This window comes from Theropithecus gelada, chromosome 5 (assembly GCF_003255815.1).
Source record: "Theropithecus gelada isolate Dixy chromosome 5, Tgel_1.0, whole genome shotgun sequence".
In the NCBI taxonomy this organism is placed as follows: domain Eukaryota; kingdom Metazoa; phylum Chordata; class Mammalia; order Primates; family Cercopithecidae; genus Theropithecus; species Theropithecus gelada.
The window spans coordinates 7,055,546-7,079,258 of NC_037672.1; the positions used below are offsets into that span (position 1 = coordinate 7,055,546).

At 49.5% G+C, this 23,713-nt stretch overlaps 1 protein-coding gene across 2 annotated transcripts in view; it reads right to left on the bottom strand.

The window, feature by feature from the left end:
• Positions 1-1,598: 1,598 nt before the first annotated feature.
• EVC (EvC ciliary complex subunit 1) overlaps positions 1,599-23,713 on the bottom strand; it is a 92,056-nt gene continuing 69,941 nt past the window's right edge. Inside the window, exons 13-21 of one of the 2 annotated variants that reach the window (XM_025384741.1) lie at positions 20,452-20,561; positions 16,706-16,916; positions 15,183-15,389; positions 11,895-12,039; positions 9,144-9,255; positions 5,644-5,770; positions 4,355-4,448; positions 3,514-3,625; positions 1,599-3,008 (exon numbers count right to left, since the gene is read on the bottom strand). In XM_025384741.1, the coding sequence (XP_025240526.1) occupies positions 2,927-3,008; positions 3,514-3,625; positions 4,355-4,448; positions 5,644-5,770; positions 9,144-9,255; positions 11,895-12,039; positions 15,183-15,389; positions 16,706-16,916; positions 20,452-20,561 (1,200 nt within the window). In that variant the 3' untranslated portion in view covers positions 1,599-2,926. Of the gene's footprint in view, positions 3,012-3,513; positions 3,626-4,354; positions 4,449-5,643; positions 5,771-9,143; positions 9,256-11,894; positions 12,040-15,182; positions 15,390-16,705; positions 16,917-20,451; positions 20,562-23,713 lie in introns of both variants that reach the window. The other variant, XM_025384740.1, reaches the window with a different exon arrangement.

Genomic DNA, 23,713 nt, shown 5'->3' on the forward strand with positions numbered 1-23,713 from the left:
ATCAGGTGACACTAGGGAGGCCTGGGACATTTGGAGGATCTGGGTAAGGGCCGGTTGAGTTGGGTTTCGTGGGATTGTTTATGTGGGTCTCACTGTACACCTCTGTGTATAGTTCTGAACTTGGACAGGAAATAGAGGAAGGTTATTTATCTCGCCCCAACCCCGATCCCAGCAGCAAAAGCACACAGGACCTAGAGTCTAAGGGGGGCCCTGACCTTGTTCGGGGTTGGGGTAGAGGGGGATCTCTGGAGATGTGAGTCCTGCCTCCATGTGAGGAGTGGCTAGGAGCCACCGGGCAGAGGGCTGGGGAGGGGGCAGGGGTCTTCCAGACAGAATGCACATCACGAGCAAAGGCCCAGTGCGGGGAAGGGGTGTGGCCCACGTGAGGCCATGAGAGGAGAAAGGGGCCAGGTGCAGAGTGAAGGGGAAGGGCGTCTGCTGGGCCACAGGGGTGGGCTCAGCCTAGACCTCTCTGGGCCTCATGGTCCATGGTAAAGATCTGGCTTTTTCTCCTAAGAGCCAGGGAACGCCGCCCATAAGGCCAGGCAGATTTGTGTTGGAGAACATGTGATGGGCAGACGGCAGGAGCAGGAGAGGCAGCAAGATCAGCACCACCCTGGCCAGGGCCTCAGGAGGAATGCTGTGCAGAACGTGACCCCTGGCTGGCCGGGAGGGTCCTGGGAGAGTGCACTCACCCTGGGAGACTACAAAGAACCGCGCTGGCTTCATCCTGGGGTCTCAGGCCAGAGGGTGCTAATGACCAAAGAATTAATTCACGAATTCATCATAATACATCATCTCTCATGGTCCCCTTCCAAATTCACATCCGTCCATCACCATAACAGCCCACAGCCCATAATAAGAACTGGGGATGGTAACCAAAGTGGAGGCAGGGCACCTGAGAGGCGTCCTGGGGCCGCACTGCTGATCCTCTTCTCTCTCCCCTGGCCCTGAGTGTTGCCTTCGTGTGGCTCAGCCCTTCCATCCTTCAAGCCTTCATCAGCTCCAGGGTGGCCCCGAGTCTGTGCCCAGGTACACTGGCTGGCATGCAGTGTCTTCCAGATAGCCATATCTCATTTTAATCAGGGAGCAATTCCAGCGTGGAAGTCCCCATCATGCTCCCGTTGGCAGGTACAGGTGCCAGTTTGTGACGGATGAAAGCACCGACAGCCCACGTGTCTTCATCATGGAGGCCTGTGCCCCAGACTCTGCCCAGCACAACAGCTGGGCGGCAAGGGTGGGGCAGGGTCGAGCAGCAAATGACACATTCCCTTTGGCTGAGGAAACCACCCCGGAAGCAAAATGCTCCATGCAACAGCCAGGGAGTCTGGCCGCAAGCTTGGTGGCGGGGAGACAGCCGGGAGCCTTCCTAGAGGAGAGGGGTCCCGTGATCGAGGTCAGGAGTTCGAGAGCAGCCTGGCCAGTATGGCGAAACCCCATCTCTACTAAAATAAAATACAAAAAAAACATTTAGCTGGACGTGGTGGCACATGCCTATAGTCCCAGCTACTGGGGAGGCTGAGGCAGGAAAATTGCTTGAACCCAGGAGGCGGGGCTTGCAGTGAGCCGAGATCGTGCCATTGCACTCCGGCCTGGGCGACAGAGCAAGACTCTGTCTCAAAAAAAAAAAAGTGATTTCTACGCAAAGCAGGTTCTGAGAATATTGCACCGAGGAAGCCACAGCTTTGCACAACTCCATGGAATAATGAAATACTTTAGTGAACCACAAGAGGGAGCTGTCGGTTAACTTTGGAGAGCCCACTGGCTGATGGGTGAGGAAATTGAAGCAAGCACGCTGATGATTAAGTTTTGGCCACTTCTGGGAAACAGTCACTCGTTCCTAAGACAGTCTATTTCAGGTTTTAAGAAATGAGAAGTCACAAATGGCCCAGCAAATCCCTGAGAGAGGCTCCCAGAGCCAGAGGGCTCACTAGGTTCTGGGGATTTGTGGACATGTCCACGGCTATGTCCTGGATTTGACAAGGGCAGGCACCCTTTGACTTAGCGGAGTGGGTGACACTCCGGGGACACGGGGCAGTGTCTGGAGACATTCTTGTTGCCACGACTGGTGGGAGTGCTGGCATCTGGTGGGCAGAGGCCAGGGGCACTGGAACATCCTGTGATGCTCTGGGCAGCTCCTTCCCCTGAAGAATGATCTTGCCCGAAATGTTCACAGTGCTGAGGGTGACGGTCCCTAACCTCCATGAAAGGAGCAATTTTCCCTCCAGGCGGGAAAGGCCTCTCCTGGCTGTGGTGTGAGGGGCTGGTCTGGAAGCTTCTCTCAGGGTGGGAAAGGCCTCTCCTGGCTGTGGTGGACAAGGAGCTGGTCTGGAAGCTTCTGGATGCTCTCAGCATCTATCCGGGAGAGCAGGCACCCCCATGACATCTCTCTGCAGGGGCAGGGGGTCTGCTGTCTGGAAGAAGCCACCTCACAGGTGAAGCGAGGGTGGGGCCACACCCTCTTCCTCATATTCTAAGTGTCCTCAGAGAATACATTTCTGCAGGTGTCATTACGTATCTGTGTGTCCTCAGCTCCAGGTGGGCCAGGACAGGCCTCCAGCCCAGGGATTGCAGGGTCTGCATCAGGGGTCCTTGGCCTGAGACTCGGAGCCCTCAAGACATCCCTCCTGGGGGAGAAAGATCCGTGAGGCATCAAGCCACCGCTCCAAGCCAAATGAGATGCAAACTCACACAGACGTGTTTCCAACAGGGGAATGCTTAATTTTCTCAGGTGATAGCACCCACCATACTCATTTATGCTTTTAGGGCACATTTCTATTCTTTCTCCATTCCTCTCAGAGGAGCCTGTGATGTAGAGATGCCGCTGTCCTCTCCCTCCTCGCCGCCTCTAGGCACTGTGGGAGGGAAGGCGGAATTCACACCCAGACCCAGGGCTTTGGGTCCTGTCCCGCTGTCTGGTCTTAAACTACAAGTTGCTTCTTCTCTTTAGCATCTTCTTTGAGTTCTCACTGTCCCCAGCTTCACTTTCTTGCTGACTCAGCCTTTTGCTGCTTAAAACAGGGAAGAAAGGCAGCCAGTTAGGACGCTGACTCCATGCCCATCCTGATGCCATAACTTACCCAATTGGATTAAATGAAAATGCAGCCAAAGGTGATCAAAATAATTTTCACTTTGACATGGGTCGTTAAGAAACAAATAGAATCCCTGTTTCCCTCTCTTGGGTAGGAGGTCATCCAAGTGCCATGACCACAGCCAGCCCTGGTCAAAGAGGGGACTGCCCAACGCTTCAGGCTGGATGCCAATGGGGCATGGAGGTAGGTCAGGGCTCATCTGGCCAAATGAGACACAAACAGGAAGAGTAATAGCCATGCGGCACCCCTGCTACCATCATGGCTTACTGACCACAAATTGCATTCATATCCATCATTTCTTGAAGCTTCACATTTAACACCTCTGAGGGGACTGATTTTCCTGCCCAGACTTTTGACACATAGCAGCTGAGTGAATTTACCAAACCCAGCCACAGGCAATAGGCCCAGGGCCCAGTCATACCTGAGTGAGCCTGAGGTGTGGTTCCCGGAGGCGAGGTCCTCATCGTTGGGCACCCCCAGGTCCCCTCTTTCCCGGGGCAGGGGCTTCTTCTTTTTAGTCCTTAGGGGCTTCTCTGTAGAGGACAGATGAACTCAGGCATGGCTCTGCGACTTTAGACAAGTGACAACTTCTTGCAGCCTCACGCCAACCCAGCCTGACATTTTTGAGCATGTTGTGTGGGCCAAATGTGTGCTTGGTACCTTATGCTATTACAGCCACTCAACTAATGAGGAAACTGAGGCCCGGGAAGGTGACGTACTCTCCCAAGCCTGCACAAGCCAGTAAGTGGCAGAGCCGTGGCTTGAGTGCAGTCTGCTAGGCTCCCACTGGGCTTCCACTCTACACAGCTGACTGGAAGACTTAACGAAGCAGCAAGCAACTGAAAACCCAGCACCAGTGTGATAGCTTTTGTTTTAATAGATCTCTGTGTTCTCATACCACCTTTTGAGTCGCTCTCCCATTACCAGGTTAAAACATCCTGTGATGTCACTGAAGTTGTCGCTGGCAGGGGTGGGAGGAGGGCTTATTATCCCCACTTTACAGATGGAAAAATGGAGTCAGTAAGGAGACACGGCCAGTGAACACCAGACCTAGGAACTGGAATTATCCAATGCTAGAGAGCAAGCGGGCCTGCGGGGCGGCCTAGCCGAGCCTGCTCATTCACAGACAAGGTCACAAAAGCCCAGAGAGGCTAGGCACAATGCCTAAAGCCACATAGCTAGTGAGCAGCCAGTGTGGAACTAGAACCCACATCTTTCAGCCCAGAGCGCTTCCCGCTGCAGCGCAAGCATCTGCGACTCACCCAGCAGCCCACGCTTAGCGGGGAACAGTCTGCTTTCAGCGAGGGGCACTCGGGCCAAGGCTGCCAGCTCGGAGATGAAGTTCTGTTCAGCTTCCTGAAATGCAAGCAGAGAGGAGCATTCAGCTGGACCTCCCTCTGCCTTCCGGACTTCTCTAAATCCCTCTCCCCTTGGTGAAGTCTGACACTCGAGGCTGGCCACCATGTCCCCAACGTGGAGGAGAATTTTCTAAGATACATCCCAGAGAGGAGAGGAGCAGGAGGACGCACTGACATCTACCAGCTCCTGCTGCGTAACTGTGGGTCCTCACTCACACCGGCCATCGGTCTTCAGTTGACAGAGTACACTGAGGTCAGAGGGCCTCAGTGACCTGCCCGGAGCAGGTGCAGCAGAATAGGATGGGACCCGCTTCTGCCCGACTCCACCGGCTGGGCTCTTAACTGCCAACACCGTGGTGTAAACAGACACACCAGAGTTCCATGACGCTGGATAGCAACTTAACCCGTGTGTGCCTCAGTTTGTCTATCTGTAATGGGGACAGTAGCAGTCATCTCTTTTGTTGGAAAGTGTGTAAAGCTCTCAGCTCATGACTGTCTATCATAGACCCTCAGTAAGTACCTATCGGCACCACTGCTGGATTGTTATCATTGTACTCTGCGATTGCCATCGCCAGTGGAGAACACTCAGAAAGAGCCAACACTCTGTGAAATGCTTCCATTCTGGAAGATTTGATTTTTTTAAAGGCAGCCACTTTGCTTAGCCACACTTTATACTCTCACCTTACATCTCACTGTAGAACCTCACACAGATGGGATTTTCTGTGATCACATATGCACTTTCTATCATGAGAGCTGAGCTTCCTGTTTGCTGTAAACAAAGTGTAAACTTTAGCTACTGCCAACACTGCCTGGGTGACACAGAGGTCACCATTACACCGGAAGCCTCCTGGTGGCCATGCACACACAGGGAACTGCTCAATTCTCTGTCAGGTCCACAGATAAGGCCTGACCAGCTGCTCAGGGCCTAGCCCTGCTTGGGGTGCTGCAGCCACTGGAGGGATCCACACAGGCCACACCTGCCCTCCAGGGGCTCAGGGTCCCAAGGTGAGGCTGACGCACCCTCAGCAGCTGAGACTTGGCGGGTCAACGATGCCACAGGCAGGGAAGTGCAGGGACCAAGGAGTCCCCTCACAACAGTCCCCATGGCTGACTCGCGGTCACAGGCTGGCTTTTGCTATTTCTGCTCCTCTGTCAACCAGTGCTTTTTGAAGGCCCAGTTCTGTAACTTGTACCTGCAGCTGGGTCTCCAGCTGGGCTTCCAGAAGGTCCATGACTCCTGCCTGCTGTTGCTGGGCGTGCAGACGCATCTGCTGGTGCACCGGGAACTGGGCCAGGAACCTCTTCTGCTGGGACAGCATCCTGCGGGGAGGAAGGCAGGCAGGCAGGCAGGTAAGCAGGAAGGGAGGGAGGAAGGGAGGAAAGAAGGCAGAGAGGGAGGGAGGGAAGGAGGGAGAAGGAAGGGAGGGACGGAAGGAGGGACAAGGAAGGCAGGGAGGCCGCTGACCCCTGGGAGCCCCAAGAGGGGCCTGGCCATCAGGGGCACCATTCACAGTAGCTCCAGCTCCAGTCCCCGCAGGCAGGCTGCCTCTCCAGCAAAGTGGACGCCCTTTACAACACGGAAGTTTACAGAGTCCTGCCCACAGTTTCCATGTGATCTTTGGAGGAGCTTCATGACACCAGCAGCAGAGTAGAAAAGCCAGGGGGAAGAAGCCCAGAGAGGTGGGGGCCTCCCTGAGGACACACATCTGTGAAGCAGCTGAGCAGAAGGTGGCATCTTCTCATGAGAAAACAGTCTTACCCCCAGGGAGGGGCATTCTCCTAAAAGGACCAGAGGCCTATCCGCTACCCATCCCTGATTTTAAATCTCAGAATTGCCCTGGCCCCTCCCTTGTAAAATGAGAAGCTTCTTGGGATGCAGCCTCTGGGAAATCCCAAATATGGCAGGCAGCCCTGTTACTCTCAGAGAGGGGGACAGAGCTGGAGCAGAGGCCAGGTCCCTGAGCCCCAGGGCCCACCCACCTCTCTGGATGCCCTCAGTTCCTCAGCAAACAGGAACATCCAAATCCAGCCACCCTGTTTCCATTATTACTCCCTGCCTGCCTGCTTCCCTCCCATCTTTTAGGGCAGATTTTCTGAAAAGAGTCAAATTTCCAGACCTGAAGGCAGGGCCACCTTTAGCCTGGACAGGCAGCTGTGCGTGTGGAGTGCCCGGAGGTATGAAAATGCCACCCTGCTTCTACCTCATGCTCTTCTGTCTGCCAGTAACACCTTTCCTCTCTGTGTTTTTGCCCAGCAAATTCCTGTGCATCCTACAAGACCCCGTCATCCATCCCTCCTTCCCTCCATCCATCCATGCACTCATTCATACATTAAAGTATTTCTGGCCTGTCAAGTGCTGTGCTGGGTTCTGAGACACAGGTGTGAACAGAGACTCACAGTCCCTGTCCTCATGGAGCTCTAGTTTGAGTGGCAGGAAGAGGGGTGGACAGTAAACAAATCACTCATGTGGCACAGCTGAGGCCAGCGCTCCAGGGTGCAGCCTCTCTTACACCTTCAAGGAGGCCGAGTTCCACCAGAAACTGTGCCTATGGACATGAATAGCCATTCTTAAAAAAAAAAACAAGACACACAAATGGCCAAGAAGCATGTGAAAAAATGCTGAGCATCACCCATCATCAGAGGAATGCAAATTAAAGCCACAAGGAGAGATCATTTTACCCCAGTTAGAATGGCTATCACTAAAAAGACAAACTATAACACGGTGAGGACGTGGAGAAAAGGGAACACTTAGCACCACTGGTGGGAATGTACATCAGTGCAGCCTGTATGGAAAACAGCATGATTTCTCAGAGAACTAAAAATAGAATGACTATTTGATCCAGCAATCCCACTACTGGGTATCTACCCAAAGGAAAATAAATCAATATATCAGAAAGATACCTGCTCTCGTGTGTTTACTACATTATTCACAATGGCAAAGACATGGAATCAACCGAAGTGTCCATCAATGGAGGACTGGATAAGGAAAATGTGGTCCATATACGCAATGGAATACTACTCAGCCATAAAAAAGAATGAAATCATGTCTTTTGCAGCAACGTGGATGGAACTGGAGGCCATTTTCTTAAGTGAAACAACTCAGAAACAGAAAGATCTCATGTTTTCAGTTATGAGTGGGAGCTCAATAATGTGTGCACATGGACGCAGCAAGTGGAGTGATGGGCCGGGTATGGTGGCTCACACCTGTAATCCCAGCACTGGGAGGCCAAGGCGGGTGGATCACCTGAGGTCAGGAGTTTGAGACCAGCCTGGCCAACACAGCAAAACCCCATCTCTACTAAAAATGCAAAAAAAAAAAAAAAAATTAGCTGGGCGTGGTGGTGGGCACCTGTAATCCCAGCCACTCAGGAGACTGAGGCAAGAGAATTGCTTGAACCTGGGAGGTGGAGGTTGCAGTGAGCTGAGATCGCACCACTGCATTCCAGCCTGGGCAACAGAGCAAGACTCCATCTCAAAAAAAAAAAAAAGAGTGGAAGGATGGACAACAGAGACTCAGAAGGGTGGCAGGACGATGGGAGGGGAGTGGATGATGAGAAATTAATGGGTAAGACATACACTATTTGGCTGGTGGTTACAATAAAAGGCTCAGACTTCACCATTATGAGTCAATATAGCTATGTCCCAAAATTGTACTTGCACTCCTTCAAAAAAAATAAAAAGAAACTGCCTCTCTGAATTCAAGGAGGTGCGGCAGGGAGGAAAGGGCGTCAAGAGCCATACATAAGTTGTGAGTCACAGATGGCCTCATGTACCCCTTCTCCCAACACTGGGCTTCCTTTTCCTCTTCCCTAAAGCAGGTTGGCCCAGGTGGCTGCTGAGGCTCCTTCTCTTGGATCGCCTGGGTCAAAGTGAAGCCCTTGGACCACATCTATCAGAATCCCTTGGTGGGGAAGGGTGCGGCTAAAATTCAGATTCTTGGGCTCCCTTCACACTTTCTAAGCCCAAGTCTCCAAGTGTGGGCCTAGAACCTGCAAGTTTAACAGGAAAGCCGAGTGATGCTTCTGCGCCCCACATCTGGGGACTTGCCGGACCGTAGTTTGCTGGGAGCCTGGAAAGTCAGGGCAAGTTCAGTCTGTGCAAATCCTGCAGCAGGGCGTTTCCTGACAGCTGTTAGTGAGTCTCCTAAGAACAGCCCGGTCGGCTGGCCCCTTCCCTCAGGCCTTGTGAGGCCCAGAGAAGCCAGGAGAGCCAAGCCTGCCTTCTGACCTCCAGCATGGCGGGATAGGAAGTCTGCATGGCTTGGGCTGTTACATTTGTGCTCATTGTGATGGTCACAGTTACAAGCGGCAGCCACCTCTTCCTTACTTCCCTGTCTTCTCACTGTGCTTCTGCGGGTCACCTCCCAGGTAAGCAACCTGCCCCCAAATCCTCGCCAAGGTCTGCTTCTGAGAATGCCCCAAGTACGAGAAGGGAGGTGCGTGTCCGGGCTGCAAATGCCACTTAAACCTGGAATGAAGCTGCCACCACACTTTGACCTGCTCATTCATTTGTGGCAGGTGCCATTCCAGGTGCTGCGTGGAGGGCAGAGACCAGGACAGAGGCAGTGGGTGAGGGAGGCTGATGGCGCACAAGTCCACGGCAATGCACACGATGGCACCTGCTGACGGCGCCACAGAGAGACACGTGAAGGGGTAGAGGACGTCCCTACATGGGACCTCCGTTGGGACCTCACCTCTGGTGGACCGCCTGGGAGGTCTCCTGAGCACCACCTGCCGTCCTGCTGCCCGAAGAAGGGTTGCTGAGTTCTTGCTTTTTCCGCAGCTTGTAATTTTCCATCCTCTCACCTAGACCATTTAACACAAGACAATCAGGGGCTCTGTTTGGAAGATCGACTGTGTCAGGGCTGGGGCAGATGCTGGGGTGCGGGGTGAGCGGGACACGCCAGCTCTCAAACAGTGTGTCATTCCACCAGCACAGGGACAGGGCGTTGTGTGTGCGAACAACATGGCTTCCATCATGGACCAGGCGCCGCAGAAGGAAACTATCTATGATGCGCCCTGTCCACCTGCTTCACCTCCAGCTTTCTTGTATCAGGAGAAGGGGGGCTGACTAAGAAAAAGTCCACACTGAGAGGGCACCACAAAGAACTCAAAAGCCACACTGTAAAGGAAAAGGGATTGGCCAGGCGGAGTGAGGGCACAATGCTGAAGTGGGTGCTCTCCAGGGACTTAGGAAGTCTGGGCTCTGAAGTCATGCTCCATATCTTGGAACTCCTTCTTGTTTGCAGATTAAGCTGCTCAGAAAACTCTTGACTTTTAAAAGCTTTAAAAGTAAAGTGAGGCCAGCTGAGGTGGCTCACACGTGTAATCCCAGCACTTTGGGAAGCCGAGACGGGTGGATCACCTGAAGTCAGGAGTTCGAGACCAGCCTGACCAATATGGTGAAACCCTGTCTCTACTAAAAGTACAAATATTAGCCAGGCGTAGTGACATGTGTCTGTAATCCCAGTTACTTGGGAGGCTGAGGTAGGAGAACTGCTGGAACAAAGGAGGCAGAGGTTGCAGTGAGCCGAGATCATGCCACTGTACTCCAGTCTGGGCGATAGAGTGAGACTCAGTCTCAAAAAGAAAAAAAAAGGAAAGTGATGAGGCTGCCTGAGACAGGCATGGTTTAGACCTGGTCATCCCAGTATAATTATTAATAATGCCCCTGGTTTGGACAGGTAACTAACTATAAGACTACCTCTTCAAGGTACCTCTCAGCTGAAAACCCAACTCAAGTTATCGGTGGCCATGGCAGGAGGCCCATCACACTTAACTAGCTGGGTGAGCTTGCTGGCACTTACAGGGAGATTTAACCTGGATGGCCTCTGGGACATAGTATGTATGACTCTTAAATGAAACAGATTACTAAATAAGGAAAAAGGAGTTGATGTGGCTTAAGTTAAGCTATATTGTTTCAATGTGTTTACTGTGAAATCCCTGCATTAGAGCTGGGGTATCAGGAAGCAGGAAATAAGAGCTGAGAGGATGGATGGGGGCTGGGGTGGGGCAGTCTCCAACCCTAGTCCCACAGATGGGGAAACCAAGGCCTACCGAGGGAAAGAGACATGCCCCAGTTCTGGAATGTTCTGCAGTAGCAAGCAATGTCTGTCTCCTGCTAAATGAGCCCAGCTCTTCCTTTGGAAAACCTGGCAGATCTCTGGGCACATGCCAAGATTTTATTTGAATCTAGGCCTCAAATTCCTCAGGAGAAGGGGCAGACAGAGGTGGCCTCTGGGCTCAGCTGAGAGGAGAAACACTCAGGGAAGCCTCTCCCGGGATCGATTCCAACTCCGGTCCTTGGACACGCCAGGCAAAGCCCATCAGAGAAGAGGAATTCCTGCTCGGAAGCTCTGGATTCAGGGGAGGGTGCTATAAGAAGTGGCATTTATGAAACTGGCTTCCAACCATCCTTACCTGTATGTTCCCGGAACTGGGGATACTGTCCTTTCCATCACCCCAGGATGGCCTTTTACAAGAGCCCATGAGGGAAAATTCTTGGGGTCTCGAACACCGCCTGGGCCACTGGGCTCATGGTCACTGTGGTGGCTTTAACTAAGTAGGTCTCCATCTCTTTGACCACCAGGAAGCTCACAGACAAAATCATTGAATGTCTAATTAGGATTTGCAGGCAGATGTCCTAGATCGGGGTCCTCAACCCCTGGGCCACAGACTGGTACTGGTCCCAGCCACACAGCAGCACGTGAGTGACAGATGAGTGAGCGAAGCTTCATCTGTATTTACAGCCGCTCCCCATCGCTCACATTAACGCCCGAGCTCCACCTCCTGTCACATCAGCAGCAGCATTAGAGTCTCATAGGAGCGTGAACCCTATTTCAAACTGCACCTGCGAGGGAGCTAGGCTGTGCGCTCCTTATGAGAATATAATGCCTGATGATGTGCCACTGTCTCCCATAACCCCCAGATGGGATTGTCTAGCTGCAGGAAAACAAGCTCAGGGCTCCCACTGATTCTGCATTATGGTGAGTTATATAATTATTTCACTGTATATTCCAATGTAATAATAATAGAAAGTGCACGATGGACGTCATGTACTTGAGTCATTCCGAAATCACTTCCCCTTCGCCCTGGTCTGTGGAAAAATAGTCTTCCATGAAACCAGTCCCTGGTGCTGAAAAGGCTGGGGACTGCTGTCCTAGATAAGCCCTACCCTGACTCCATCTCAGTATCCTATCCTTGTCCTGAGTGATCGACTTAAAACACTCCCATTGCACTGGATGTGTCCTTGTGCATATGGTTCTTTAAGTGCCTTTTGAAAAAGGCTTTTTGAGACAAAGCAGGGGATAAATAAATACATTAAAACATTGAAAGAATTAAATTCCCAAAAATAAAATTCGCAACATCTGACATCCTGTTCTGCCCCAAACTAAAAGCACACGTTGCCAGCCTCTTCTGGGGCTTCCCCGAGGGGGGTCCCGTACCCTGCAGGGTCTTCAGGTGCTGCAGTTTTCTCTCCTCATGGTCCTCCATGATCCTTCCAATATGCTGGTAATACGCCTGCACCAGGCGACTGACACCAGTGCTGGTCACGTAGACGCTCTCCACTGCCGTCTCCATCAGTGTCCTCTGAGGGGAGAAAGGAAGGACGGACGGGGACAGCAGAGAAGTCACATGTGGGAGCCACCCACGGCCCATCCAGTCCCTGCCTCCCCATGCCCTGGTTCAGATCTTCCGCCTGCTCACCAACCTGGATTGGTCAGGAAGCAGGCAGAGAGTGCACGGCTGGTTTAAGCTAGTCACGGGAATCCTATCTTCTTAGGTCAGGGATGCCTAGGGCTGGCTGTTTAATCTAGTTCTGGCCAATGAAATGTGATGTTAGGGAAAGTCTGCTAAGAGGCCTTCCCTTCTTTTTTTGAGATGGAGACTCACTCTGTTACCCAGGCTGGAGTGCAGTGGCACGATCTCGGCTTGCTGCAACCTCTGTCTCCCAGGTTCAAGTGATTTTCCTGCCTCAGCCTCACAAGTAGCTGGGATTATAGGCACGCACCACCAGGCCTGGCTAATTTTTTGTATTTTTAGTAGAGATGGAGTTTTGCCATGTTGGCCAGGCTGGTCTCGAACTCCTGACCTCAGGTGATCCGCCCACCTCGGCCTCCCAAAGTGCTTGAATTACAGGCATGAGACACCATGCCCGGCCAAGGCCTTCGGTTTCTAAACATTAAGGTGGAGGACCAGCAGGTGAAAGACTGCTGTTCCCTCCTCCTGCCTGGAATGCAGGCCTGATGTCTGGAGTGACAGTGGCCATTTTAAGACTATGAAGCAACGAATTAACAGCAAGAATGCAGGGTAAGAAAGAAAGAGCCTTGTCCTTGGTCACATCACAAAGCCACTGTGGCAGCACCTCCACATTTCTTGTGGTATGGGCTATTTCTTTGAGCCATATTACTTGCAGCTACATGCATTTCTACATGATACATCTTCAGACCAAAGCAGAAAAGACAGGAGACCCTGAGACATCCCATCACTGGGGATGTGTTGGTTGTGCACTGACAGTTATCATCCTTTTCCTCATAAGAGGTTGGGCAAAAACCAGAAAAGCTCATCCCCATTTCAACAAATATTTAGTGGATGGTGCTAGGCTTTGGGTAAGAAAAAATACCCCCTTACTCTCACCGCAGCATCTGAGAAAGGTACCAGAGCACACAGGTGTGGAGCAGAGGCTGTGGAGGTGAGACTGTACAGTCCAGGGTGGCAGCGCAGGTCTGAGCTGGTCTTCTAACTCCCGAGCCCCTGCTCATCCCTTACTGCCAATGGTTCTTTCCTTCTCCTCTGCCCCATCTGCAAAGGGGGCTCCCACTCTACCCCTCCAAGGACCTGGGCTCCGGCTTTGCACTTCCTATCAGGAGCTCCCATCCTCTTTCCCCGAAGGTCAGCAAGCCCACCCACATCTTCACATCCTGTGTGCACCTGCCTTCCTGCCAGAGTAGAGTGGCAGACACCCCACTCTGCACCTACTTCTCCTCCCTTCCCCAGGCCCTCCATCCTTGGCCACCCCTTCTCTCCTCCTCCTCAGTTTCCTTCTGGTCAGTCTCCCGTACCCATAGGCACACACATTTGCGCTAGTGTTACAGGAAGCTTCTGAATACAGGTTGAATAAATGAGCATTCTTCTAGAAACTAAACTCAATGTTCTTGGTTTTTTGTTTGTTTTGTTTTTTGTTTGTTTTTTAGACAGAGTCCAGCTATATCACCCAGGCTGGAGTGCAGTGGTGCGATCTTGGCTCACTGCAACCTCCACCTCCCAGGTTCAAGCGATTCTCCTGCCTCAGCCTCCCCAGTAGCTGGGATTACAGGCTCACACTACCACACCTAGCTAATTTTTCTGTTTTCAGTAGAGATGTGTTTCACTGTATTGGCCAGGCTGGTCTCAAACTCCTGACCTCGTGATCTGGCAACGTCGGCCTCCCAAAGTGCTGGGATTACAGGCGTGAGCCACCTCGCCTGGCCTCACTTTACTTTACTTTTTTGTAAGTGTGAAGTTGTGGTGGTACTGATTTTCCAATCTCAACTCAAAATCCCTCTGGAAAGCTGAGGACAAAATACGACACCCTTATATCTTATTCCACTTCCACGCAGCGAGCATTTCCTATTAGGTAACATGTGGACACTTTCAGGGACAGGGTGACATTCCCAAGATCACCAGCCAGGCACAGCCCTAATGTTTGGATAATCTGAGGCAGATGTGAGATTTAGAATAAGACAGGGTGTTGCAGAAATGTGGGTCCAGCCTCTTTGCTGCACAGATGCGCAAAGTGACTCACTTTATGAGATGAAAGGAACCCCTTGGAAGGCTCCTGGAAGAGCTCCTGCGCTTCCCGATGCCAGGGCTGCCTACTGGGCACAGGGCTGCAACCTGCTGCTGTCTGCCAGTCACAGACACCCTTCCTGCAGTGGCCTGCAGCATGCGAGGTGCTGTAAGGGACACCCCACCTCTCCTTACAGCTTGTAAGGGAGGCACCAGGCAGACGCAGCATGTGTGCTGGTCATTCTCCTGCAGCCCCAGCGCTGCCACTCACTAGGTGGGAGGCTGGAATATATCCTTTGCCCAATCATAGGCCTCTTTTTCCCAACGGGAAGAAAAGTGATCCTGACCAGGCAAGGATTGTGGGAAAAATCCAACACGATGAGATAGGAAAAAGCACTCAGTTAGACTTAAGTGCAACACGAATGTGACTGCTTACTGTTATCATTTTTATCACTATTGTTTATGATTATCGTCAATAGATAAGGAGTTAAACCACTGTCTACTCCAGCTGAACTGATTTTTCGCGGCATTGCTCAGCCGTCAGGATGAACTCCAGAAAGCTCCAGTGTCTCAGCAGAGGCGGCCAGGGGTGCGGAAAGCACACGTCTCTTTCTGAGAGAGGGACTTGGGTTCGGATCCTGGTTCTGCCACTGACCAGCTGTGTGGCTCTGGGTGAAACCACGTCCCAATCAGTGCTGCTGTAAAGACAGAGCCCGTGCTAAGGATGATGCAGTGCAGGGCCTAACAGCAGGAGGAGAACCTGTGACCTGCTGCGACTGATCCTCCCCTTCTGTGAGGGAGAAGATCCCATCTTACGGATGAGAAAAACAAGTCATGGAGAAGTCAGGTAAAGTCTACTAGGCCACAAGCTCCATGAAGGGTGTGGCAAGGAGCAGACCCAGGCATGGACCCTACCCTGATCCTTCTTGCCCTTGGTGTCCCCAGGGACAGAGGTCAGTGCATACCTTGAAGTCATCCCTGTCCTTGTCCCGGCTCTTGGTGGCCGCATTCCGTGCGTGCACCAGCAGTGCCTGCCCAATGGCACACTCCATGTGCTGCTGCAGAAGCTGCCCCACCTCCTGGGCCTCAGCCAGGAGCCGCTGCTGGAGCTGCAGCCGCGTCTGCTGCGCTTCCTCCTCCAGCCGGCTGGCCTCCTCCAGCACGCGCGTCTCCTGGGAGAGAAAGTACTGGGAGTGCGGGCCAAGTGCGCCTCTCACAGAGAAGCTCTGGCCAGGACTGGGATGTGGGGTTGTTTCTGTTCAGGGCCCAAGGATTGGAAAAGGGATGGAGAAAGGGCAGAAAGGGCTTGCAAAAATCAATGGATGAGGTTAGGTGTCTGTTAGGTGTCTGTGTCCCCCGAAAAAGGGCATTTATTGAGCACCAACTGTGTGCCCAGTACCATCTATGACCCGTCACAAGATGGGGGGCCTTGCTCATCCTAGAACATCATGAGACCTGAACACTAGCACTGAGGAGGACACAAAGGCTCGGAGAAGTTAAGCAACTTTCTAAAGTCACACAGCAGAGCCAGGTTTTGAGCCAGATGTGAGTCTCTTAGGACATCACAGAAGCTGAGGCAGGGAACACAGAGCCCTGAGGACTGCCTTTATTTGTAGAAATAAGACAGAAAGAAGTCAGTGGGGCTGGAGAGAGGTCCGTGAGTCCTGCGTGCTCCTCGGAGCTCTCCTGGATAGAGCTAAAGAGACTGTGGGCTTGGGCCGCATTCGTGGGTCAAAGAGCAGCAGCTGCTCCCAGAGCTTGGGGGCTACACACAGGAGGCCTGGAGTCAGCCTACCTGGGTGTCAGTGCCAGCTCTACAACTTGCTAATTCTTTCTTTCGATCTGTCATCACACTTCAAAGAGACCACAGAGGCCTTCTCTACCACACCCCCAATGACAATTGCACCTGTCCGTACAGTTTTTCCAGTATATTTCTCATTATATCAGTGATACTAAAAACTTTTGGTACATGGGTGGCCCTACGGGGGCTCCATTGTCTTCACTTGTTATGGTTAAACTGTGTCCTCTCAAAATTCGTATGTTGAAGCCCTGACCCCAAGTACCTCAAAATGGTAGGTCAGTAAGTGGATAGTGCCTTTGAGGAGGTGATTAAGGTAAAGTAAGGTCATTAGCATGGGCTGTGATCCAATATGCCTGGTGTCCCTACAAGAAGAGACGGGTTACCCACAGAGGAAGGACCTGGAGGACACAGGTTGAAGATGGTCAGATACAAGCCAGGGAGAGTGGTCTCAGAATCAAAGCAGCCCTGCCCATACCCTGATCTCAGAATTCTGGCCTCCAGGATGGTGAGCAGGGAAATGTGTGCTGTGTAAGCCGCACAGTCTGTGGGACCTTGCCATGGCAGCCCCAGCGAATGATTACCCAACCCTGCAGCACCAGGGGTGGTAGGATTTGGGTGCTGGAAGCTGGGGCCTGCTGCAGGGGCACCGCCTGTCTGGAATGGGTGGGGCCACCATGCTGGTCTTACCAGGGCCCTGAGCAGCTGCCACTGATGCTCGTCCAGGCACTGGGAGGACCCCTGCTCCAGCGCACGCTGTTCCCGCAGCTCCTGCAGGAGGCGCTTCTTCCCCGACAGCCGCATCTGTGTCAGGGTGGCCAGGGCGTTGCCACGGAGTGCCAACCTCCGGAGGGCCGAGCGCAACAGCAGGTCATGCCCCTGCAGGACACACCGCGTGGACCTTTGAGGAAAGCAGGTGGGGGCTGGGGTCAATGCTCTTGGCTTCACAAAGCCAGTGACAAGCTCCCCAAATAGCCACAGCCACAGGGAACCCCTCCAAAAGGAAGCGGGTTGGAATCACCACCTTCTAATGCCATCCTCTTAGGCGCGGGTGCTCCCTGGGTACCACACCGCCATCTGCTTGTCTATTAATTTTTTTAACCTCATCACATCCTGCCCAGCTGTGCAATGCATGTGTACAGCAGCCTATGGTATGCAGCCACTAGTATTAATGGCATGACTCAAAATCAGCACATCCAAAGCTGAAACCTTGAGCTATTTTTGACTTCCTATTTCAGTGATTCATGTAAAAAACCTCAGCCTGCCAGAGGTTCAACATTTGGTTGTATAACTTGAGGTGTCTGCTGAGAGGTTGAGAGGTGAACAGAGAGGTCTGACAGTCAGCCGCCAAGAAGAGGGTGGCAAACACTCCAGGCTTTTTGGTGGCTGCCTTCATCCTAGGAATAAAAGCCATTCCCCACAAAGACCTAATTCAGAATCAGCTGAATTCCAACATGGTGGAATGAATCTTCCACTATCTGAAACTCCTGCTAGAAGTAACAAAATCCTCTCTGGAAAGAGATCGTATCATTTGAAGTCTTAAATTATCTCTACAATTTTTCATGCTTAGTGGTCATCATCCAATGAAAATACCCTGACATGCAAATAGGTGAGCATGAACTAAAAATAAAGAGGAAAACAGACAACAGAAACATGCCCACAAGATATCAGAAAACAGAATAGTCAGACAGACCTTTACACTAATTATGATTAATATGTTCCAGAAATTAAATAATAAGATGAAGAATTTCAGCAGATAACTGGAAACTATACAAGGAATCAAATGGACATCCTAGAACTGAAAACACAATAACTGACATGAACAACTCAGGAGATGGGTTTAACACCTGATAAAATATGGCTGAAGAGAGAGTGGTTGGAAGATACCTCAAAGGAAAATGTCCATGCTGAACCACAGAGAAGAATACAAAATACAGAGTAGCATGTAAGAGACATATGGGATACAGTGGAAAAGCCTCATAAATTCTGTCACTGGAGGCCGGGCGCGGTGGCTCAAGCCTGTAATCCCAGCACTTTGGGAGGCCGAGACGGGCGGATCGCGAGGTCAGGAGATCGAGACCATCCTGGCTAACACGGTGAAACCCCGTCTCTACTAAAAATACAAGAAAATTAGCCGGGCGAGGTGGTGGGCGCCTGTAGTCCCAGCTACTTGGGAGGCTGAGGCAGGAGAATGGCGTGAACCCGGGGGGGCGGAGCTTGCAGTGAGCCGAGATCGCGCCACTGCACTCCAGCCTGGGGCACAGAGCAAGACTCCGTCTCAAAAAAAAAAAAAAAAAAAATTCTGTCACTGGAGTACCAGAAAAAGAGGAGGGAGAGAATGGGTAGTGGAAGATCTAAAGAGAAAACATCTGAGAATTTCCATAAACTGATATGAAAACCCAAATATATACCAGCATGAGGATTTAAACATAAATGGACTAGACATTAATACAATTAAAAGACACAGGTTTTCAGTCTAGACAAATTCCCCAGTCGCTCTCTGTTGTCCTCAGTATAGCTCACCAGGTGTCCCTGGTCTGAGCCTACTTATGTTTCCATCCTTTTCTTTGTTTGCTTGCTTGCTTGTTTGTTTGTTTTTGAGATGGTGTCTCACTCTGTAGCCCAGGCTGGAGTGCAATGGTGCGATCTCAGCTCACTGCAACCTCCGCCTCCGGGGCTCAAGTGATTCTTGTGCCTCAGCCTCCCGAGTAGCTGGGATTACAGGCACCCGCCACCACACCCAGGTAATTTTTTGTATTTTAGTAGAGACGGGGTTTCACCATGTTGCCCTGGGTGGTCTTGAAATCCTGAGCTCAGGTGATCTGCCCACCTCAGCCTTCCAAAGTGCTGGGATTACAGACATGAGCCACCTCACCCGGCCTCCATCCTCTTCTGATGTTTCCCCTGTATTATCCAATTCCATAGCTAGACATCTGCTTCTTGATGGTATACACAATTTGTTTTCTGTAAAGGGCTGGACAACTAAAAAATAGTTATATCAATACCCGAAGGAAAATAAATTGAAAATAAATTCTACCAAAAAGACATACACACTTATACATAATACATATATATACATAAGTGTATATGTAAGATATATACACTTATATGTTCATTGCAGCACTAGTCACAATAGCAAAGACACAGATTCAACCTAGGTGCTCATCAATGGTGGACTGGATAAAGAAAATGTGGTACATATACACTATGGAATACTATGCAGTCATAAAAAATAATGAAATCATGTTATTTTTAGTAACATGGATACAGCTGGAAGCCATTACCCTAAGGAAACTAATGCAGACACAGAAAACCAAATACTGCATGTTCTCACTTATAGGTGGGAGCTAAACATTGGGCACATATAGATATAAGGATGGGAACAATAGACACTGGGGACTACAAGAGGGGGCCAAGTGATAAAAAACTATCTATGGGGTGCTGCATCCACTACCTGGGTGATGGGAGCTGTACCCCAATCCTCAGCATCATGAAATATACCTTTGTAACAAGCCTGCGCATGTGCCCTCTGAATCTAAAATAAAAGTTGCAAAATAAAACTAAAAAATAGCTATATCAAAATTTTTTTCTCAGCTGGGCATGGTGGCTCATGCCTGTAATCCTAACACTTTGGAAGGCTGAGGTGGGTGGATCATTTGCGGTTAGGAGTTTGAGACCAGCCTGGCCAACATGGTGAAACCCCATCTGTACTAAAAATACAAAAATTAGCCAGGCATGATGGCAGGCACCTGTAATCCCCCCTACTCGGGAGGCTGAAGCTGGAGAATCACTTGAACCCGCGAGGCGGAGGAAGGCTGCAGTGAGCCGAGATTGCACCACTGGACTCTAGCCTGGGCAACAGAGCAAGATTCTGTCTCAAAAAAACCCCCAAAAAACAAAAAAACCTCACATATATATACACACGTATTTTTCTTCTCATATGAAAGAAGGAAAAAAATACTTTCCAGCAAATTGAAAAGACCATATTGCACTAATAGTTATAGCAAAAATGTGAAAAATGAATATAAAAACTGATAATTGGGGAGTGGCTGCAATAGGGCACAAGAGATCTTTTAAAAATTGCATTGTAGCAATTTTTGGGGTGATGGAAATGTTCTAAATTTGGATTGTGGTGTTGGAGTAGAACTCTGTAAATTTACTAAAAATCACTGAATTGTACTCATAAAATAAATGTATTGTAAATTATACCTGAAGAAAGCTGTTTGAAAAAGTTCCTGTGACAGACAACTCTATGAAGTAGATATCATTAGCCCATTTTATAGATGAGGAAAACGAGGCTAAGAAACATTAAGTCATTTACATTCAAAGGAAGCTGACGGGCAGTCAGTGTGCCCACTGTACAGATGAGGACACTGAGGCTGGACAGAGCATCATGCAGGACACAAAGCCCCAGGCCTTCAGGGAGCTGTACTCACTCTTCAGTGAGGCCGCCCAGTCGGCCCAAGACGCCGCGGATGGTGCCTTCGTGGTCCTCCCGCAGGTGTGTCTGCAGCACGCTGGACAGCGCACACTCCTCCATCCACACCTGAACTCAGGACAGAGGGACAGAGCGGGTATGTGGTTACTCATTTCAACAATCCTCCTTGCTCAGATTGTGCATTTTGTTTCTTGTGTGTGTGTTTCTTTTTTAAATCCCTTTCTGCTCTGATTTCATTAACATTTTCTCTTGCATTTTCTTCTAAAAGCTTAAAATCTTTCCTATCTGCATTTAGGGAAAATGCAAATGGGAAAATTTTAAATACTTGAAATTGAAGTATCTAAAATTTATTTTCTGTGGAGTTAGGAAGGGATCTAATTTTCTCTGGATAAATGGATAATTAATTGTGCCAACAATGTTTATTAAATAATTTATTTATTTCTGGCTTTCCTCCAATGCCACTTTGTCTTGTATAATTAACATATACACACACATCTTGTCCCAGCTTCTGTATTTTCTTCTATTGATCTGTCTATTTCTGCACCAATACCATGATTGCTAATGTTGCAGCAATTAAACATCAGTGCAGCGAGGGTAGGTCCTGTCTTATCCTCTTGTTCAAAGCTGCCTTAGCTATTCCTGGTTGCTTTTCCTTTCATATGACTTTTAGGATCAGCTGGTCAAGTTTAAAAAGACTCTTTGGAATTTTCTCATAATTCGGTTGATTTTACAGATCAATTTGGAGAGAATCTCCATCTTTGCAAAATTGAGTTTTCCACCCTAAGACATGCCATTTCTCTCAGTTTTCTTTATGCCTTCAATAACATTCTAAAAACGTCTCCCTTAAGCTCATATACATATTGGTCAACTTATTTTTAGGCATCTCGTGGCTTTTATTCTGAAGATGATCTTTCTTTATCACTGGATGTTGCTGGTATGGAGGAAATCTACTGGTCTGGGATATTGATTTTGTATGTGGTGACATTTCAGAGCCATCTTCATGTTGTGACAGTTTGTAGATCCTTCTGGTTTTCAATAGAGACATTCATATTTTCCACAAATATGGTGCACAAAATTCAATGTAGGAGCTTCTACTCATCCTAATTGACTGTGTTGTTCAGAACAGATCTTTTCATGGCTTGACTTACTGTCTGATTGGTCTGTTATTTTCTGTGAGATGGGGTATTAAAATCTCCCACCATAGTTTCAATTTGTTCATCTTTCAAGTCTGTCAAATTTTGCTTTAGGTGTTTTGTGGCTAAATTGTTGTACGTTCCTCTCACACTGTGTAATGACTCCCTTCATCCCTAAAACATGTTTTCTGCCTAAAGTATAATTTGTCAGATCTTAGTATCATGCACTTTCTTTGGGTGGATATTTGCCTGGAATATTGTTTTCCTTCCCTTGGCTTTCTAACTTTTGATGATCTAGCTGTGTCTCCTGTAATGCCACATAGCTAGATTAGGAAATGTGTTTTTAGCAATCGAAATGAATCTGCTAGTATTTATTGTGACTAATGGTAGGCTTGGACTTATTCCCACCATCCAATCTGGTGTTTTCTAGGTATTATGAAAAGTGCATTCTTCCCAACTTGTTTTTGTCTTTTATTGGATTCACCATCTTTTAGGTCTCTAACCTGCATTCTGGGATACTTTTTTCTCTCCCTTGAAAGTCATATATTCTGCTTCGTTATTTTACTCTGTCAATGCACTGCAAAGACCGTCAGAGCTCCCCTGCGGCTGAACAGATTGGGTTATCACTTGATGCAGTGAGGGAGAACGTGTAGAGGGGTTAGAAAGGCCCAGGTGTGGGAGGTGATCTGGGGAGGGTTTAATGAAGCCAGGCTTGGCTCAGCCAGGACGGGGTGTCTGGGCATGTCAGGGGTGGGGAGTTGGACAATGTCCATGTTTGGTCTGTGTTCAGGTATGGTGGCAGGTTGGCCTCATTTTTGGCTCCACCTTTCATGTAACAGAGGGGCCTCATCTTGTTGATGCCCAGTGGTTGGTTGTTCAATAGGAGAACACCCAGGCCCCGCTCTGAGTAACGGGCTGGCTCCTGGATAGGAGGCGCTGTTCTTTTCTCTCCCATGTGATTACTCTTCAGTTTTTAAGTTGTCTATTTAATTTGTAAATATAAAGTTAATACTTCTGCCCTCCTCCAGACTAGAAGGAGAAAGAGGATTCCAGTGTTCTCTCTGCCTTCTGGGATACTGCTCTCCATTATTGTGGTTCTGTGCTGTTTTCTAAATTCTTCATCTAAACTGTTCATTTCTAAACTCTTCAGTTCATTGTTTGAACCATCAATGTTCCTTTGCCCGGGTATGATTTGTTATTTCCCTCACTCCCTCTGTTCTCACTGTTTTAAAAATTGCCTATTTTATTTCTACAGAATTAGATATGTTCTACTTCTATAGGATTTTGTCATCCTATTCTCCATGTCTCTTCTTCCATATTTTCCGTCTCTTCAGACCTCTAAGCTGTCTTCTGGGACCACCTTCTCACACTCATCTTCCAGTTCACACACAGTTTCTTTAGCCACCATTTAATCTGCTATTCTGTTAACTAATCCAATTAGATTTCTGTTTTCATTACTATAATTTTCTTTTTTCTTTGAGATGGAGTCTCACTGTCACCCAGGCTGAGTGATCTTGTGTGAGATCTCAGCTCACTGCAACCTCCGCCTCCCAGGTTCAAGCAATTCTCCTGCCTCAGCCTCTGGAGTAGCTGGGATTACAGTTGCCTGGCACCATGCCTGGCTAATTTTTGTATTTTTAGTAGAGACGGGGTTTCACCATGTTGGACAGGCTGGTCTTGAACTCTTGACCTAGGTGATCCACCTACCTCAGCCTCCCAAAGTGCTAAGATTACAGGTGTGAGCTACCACTCCTGGCCTCATTACGATAATTTTCATTCATAAAGTATATTTTTTCAATGTATTGTCTTGTTTCTTAGTATATTGTTTTTAGGGCTATTAATCTCCTCTGTTTTTAAAAGAACACACGTTACAAGCACATTCTAACGAGGTCCAAGGTCCCACAGCTAATAAACAGTGAGGCAGGAACTGAAATCTACATCTTTCTGTCTACAAAGTTCAAATATTTTCTAAATCCACCATGCTCCTCCCTGACGATCTCACATCACCAGGAGATGCACCTAACTCAGCAAGACCATGCTACAACCAAAGACTCCATCCTTAAGGTGAGAGTCCTTCCCTTTTCCATGGCTTTTTAAAAGGCTCTACCTCTGGCAGCCTGGAGATGG